Raw genomic sequence first — 2455 nt, 5'->3', positions numbered from 1 at the left:
GGTGTGAGTTCGGGCAAATTCATGGATTTTATACATTGCCACCTATACACAGACGCATATTCATGTTAACAGTATTTTGGCCTCTGAGTCATGGCCTTTTGCTCACAAGCAGGACGACACCACCCACATAAAACACGTTCTCAAGTATGAGAATTTGATTTAGACCATGTATCCCATACCAGATCAGAAATATACATTCAACTTTCGGTTATATACATTCTCTCAGATTATAGTCTCCTACTCATAAGCATGATGACATTATGTTCACGAACCATATCGACATGTTTACCATTTGGTCTTGCCATGCGCCATTTAGATCGGATGATTCCAACCAACTACAAAGCCTTGCACCCACAACATCATATATCCAACAAGGCTTGAGGCTATTTGGCCATGTGCCCACACGGTTAAAAAATCATCATTGGACCACACGACCTTTAGATTAGTCTATTGCTTAGGCACTATGCTTGATAATCTAAAGAGACCCCGGTCTCTTATAAGGCCATACGACCTTACATCATAGTGTCTTCGACAAGATTATTAGGCCTCAAACAATGATATCTTAAGCAATCTTAGAGGTGACGTCATGCTCCCTAAGCTACAAAGAACCTGCTGCCAAAGCACAACCCAGATCACATGATAAGCACACATTATTTTCCGATTTCAAACATGAACTCGGATAATAAGAAGCAAAATTTTGGGGATAATTAATCCCTAAGTAGATCTTCCTGGATAAAACATGAACTCGAGCTCATGCTTCTAGTTTTTTTGTTTCCTGCCTTCGAGTCACGCGCTTTTCCTACCTCCAAGCTAAAGAAAAAACTTCTAGATAAAATAAAATCTTCTCAAATTTCAGAATATGATCAAATCTAACATTTACCTTGCCAAAATTACATATATAAGTGATCTAACACTCTAAAAGAGGGAAGTCAACATTCAACACTTCAACTAAAGAGTATGTAGTTAGAGCGAAGGTTTATACACCAATAAAGTATAGAACTACTCTTAAAATTAATAGAATATTACTTTTGATCTTCTTGATTAATTTTCTTCTTGTTTCCGTATTATCACAAATTACCTGATTGTTTACCTAAGACATATGCTTTAACGATTTTATTTACTAATTTTTCAAGGATATTTAAAATCATTTAACGTTATTGAACAAATTAAAAGGATGAAATAAATCACGTAATTGAATATTCTAACTACGTGATATTTATTGTAATATTTTGAGAAAGAGGACCATTCCGATGCTCCAGCATACAAGAAATAACACCAAAAGTCTAAAGAAGAAAACCATAAAAAGTTCTTAAAAAACACACTTCTCGTCTCCGAAACCAGAAAGGAAATCACAAGAAACGAGATCAATGGAGGAAGACTACATTAGAGTTATTAACATAACAGTGTTTGGAGTAATCTCATGGGGTCTGATTTTCATCCTCCTCTGTAGAATTTTCTCAAACTACTCATTCGATTTCAGCACTCGTATTGTCTCAGCTCTTCACGCCACAGTCGCTGTCATTTTAGCAACTCTTACGATTCAAGATTGGTCTTGTCCAGTTTGTCCAACTGCTTCCACGTCAACTATCCAGCAGATGGAAACGATGGCGTTTTCATTGTCTTACATGATCTACGATCTCATTTGTAGTCACTTTGGTCAAGTCCTAAGCATTGATAATGCGGTTCATCATTCTATCTGCATGCTTGGTTTCGTAGCTGGACTTTGCTATTGGGTTTCTGGCTAGATAAATTGATGTTTTTCTTCTGGTGTATGGTGAATTAAGTGTGGATCTGAGATAGTGGCAGCATTGAGATAAATTACTTTACAATTCATCTAAGATCATGGCGGGATAACTCACTACTTAATAATAAATGATATATTTAGAAAAAATAATAATAAATGGGTTTGTTTTGCAATAATCTTCTCACTAGGATGAGATCCGTGCCCTGCGTGAGGTGAGTTTTAATTTTTAAATTTTCTAATATTACATATATATTGGATCATATTGCTATTTTCTCATAGGTTTTTTAAATATTTTAAGAATTTTGCTTAGAATGCATAAGATATACGACAAAACCAAAAATATAGTAAAGAAATAATCAGTGTATTGTATTTATATAAATGATGTGAACCTTACAACGCATAGAGAAAGTGCCTGGTCGAATCATAAATATTTGGTAGAATAGTATAATTCCATTGTCGATGGGCTTCTTTTGGATTTTTTTGAGACATTTTAATTCTTATATTTATGGGCTTATCTAAATCATATATGCTAATGGACCATTATTATTGATCTATTCAAATCTAATTACTTTTTTTTTTGAAACACAAACTAATTACTTCATTATAACAAACCTGTTATAAATTAAGCATTGAAATGATCATCCACTTCTTTACCAAACTCAAGCACTATGATCATCCACTCCTTTACCAACTCAAGCACTATGATCATCT

General features: G+C 34.3%; 1 protein-coding gene across 1 annotated transcript; it reads left to right on the top strand.

The window, feature by feature from the left end:
* Nucleotides 1-1367: 1367 nt before the first annotated feature.
* On the top strand, nucleotides 1368-1745 carry LOC106324270. Its single transcript, XM_013762268.1, has one exon. It carries the CDS (start codon nucleotides 1368-1370, stop codon nucleotides 1743-1745), a length of 378 nt encoding a protein of 125 aa, XP_013617722.1.
* Nucleotides 1746-2455: the final 710 nt, after the last annotated feature.

Source organism: Brassica oleracea, chromosome C2, assembly GCF_000695525.1.
Source record: "Brassica oleracea var. oleracea cultivar TO1000 chromosome C2, BOL, whole genome shotgun sequence".
Lineage (NCBI taxonomy): Eukaryota > Viridiplantae > Streptophyta > Magnoliopsida > Brassicales > Brassicaceae > Brassica > Brassica oleracea.
Note: the sequence above shows the minus strand (reverse complement) of the source record. Positions and strands in the feature narration are given on the sequence as shown.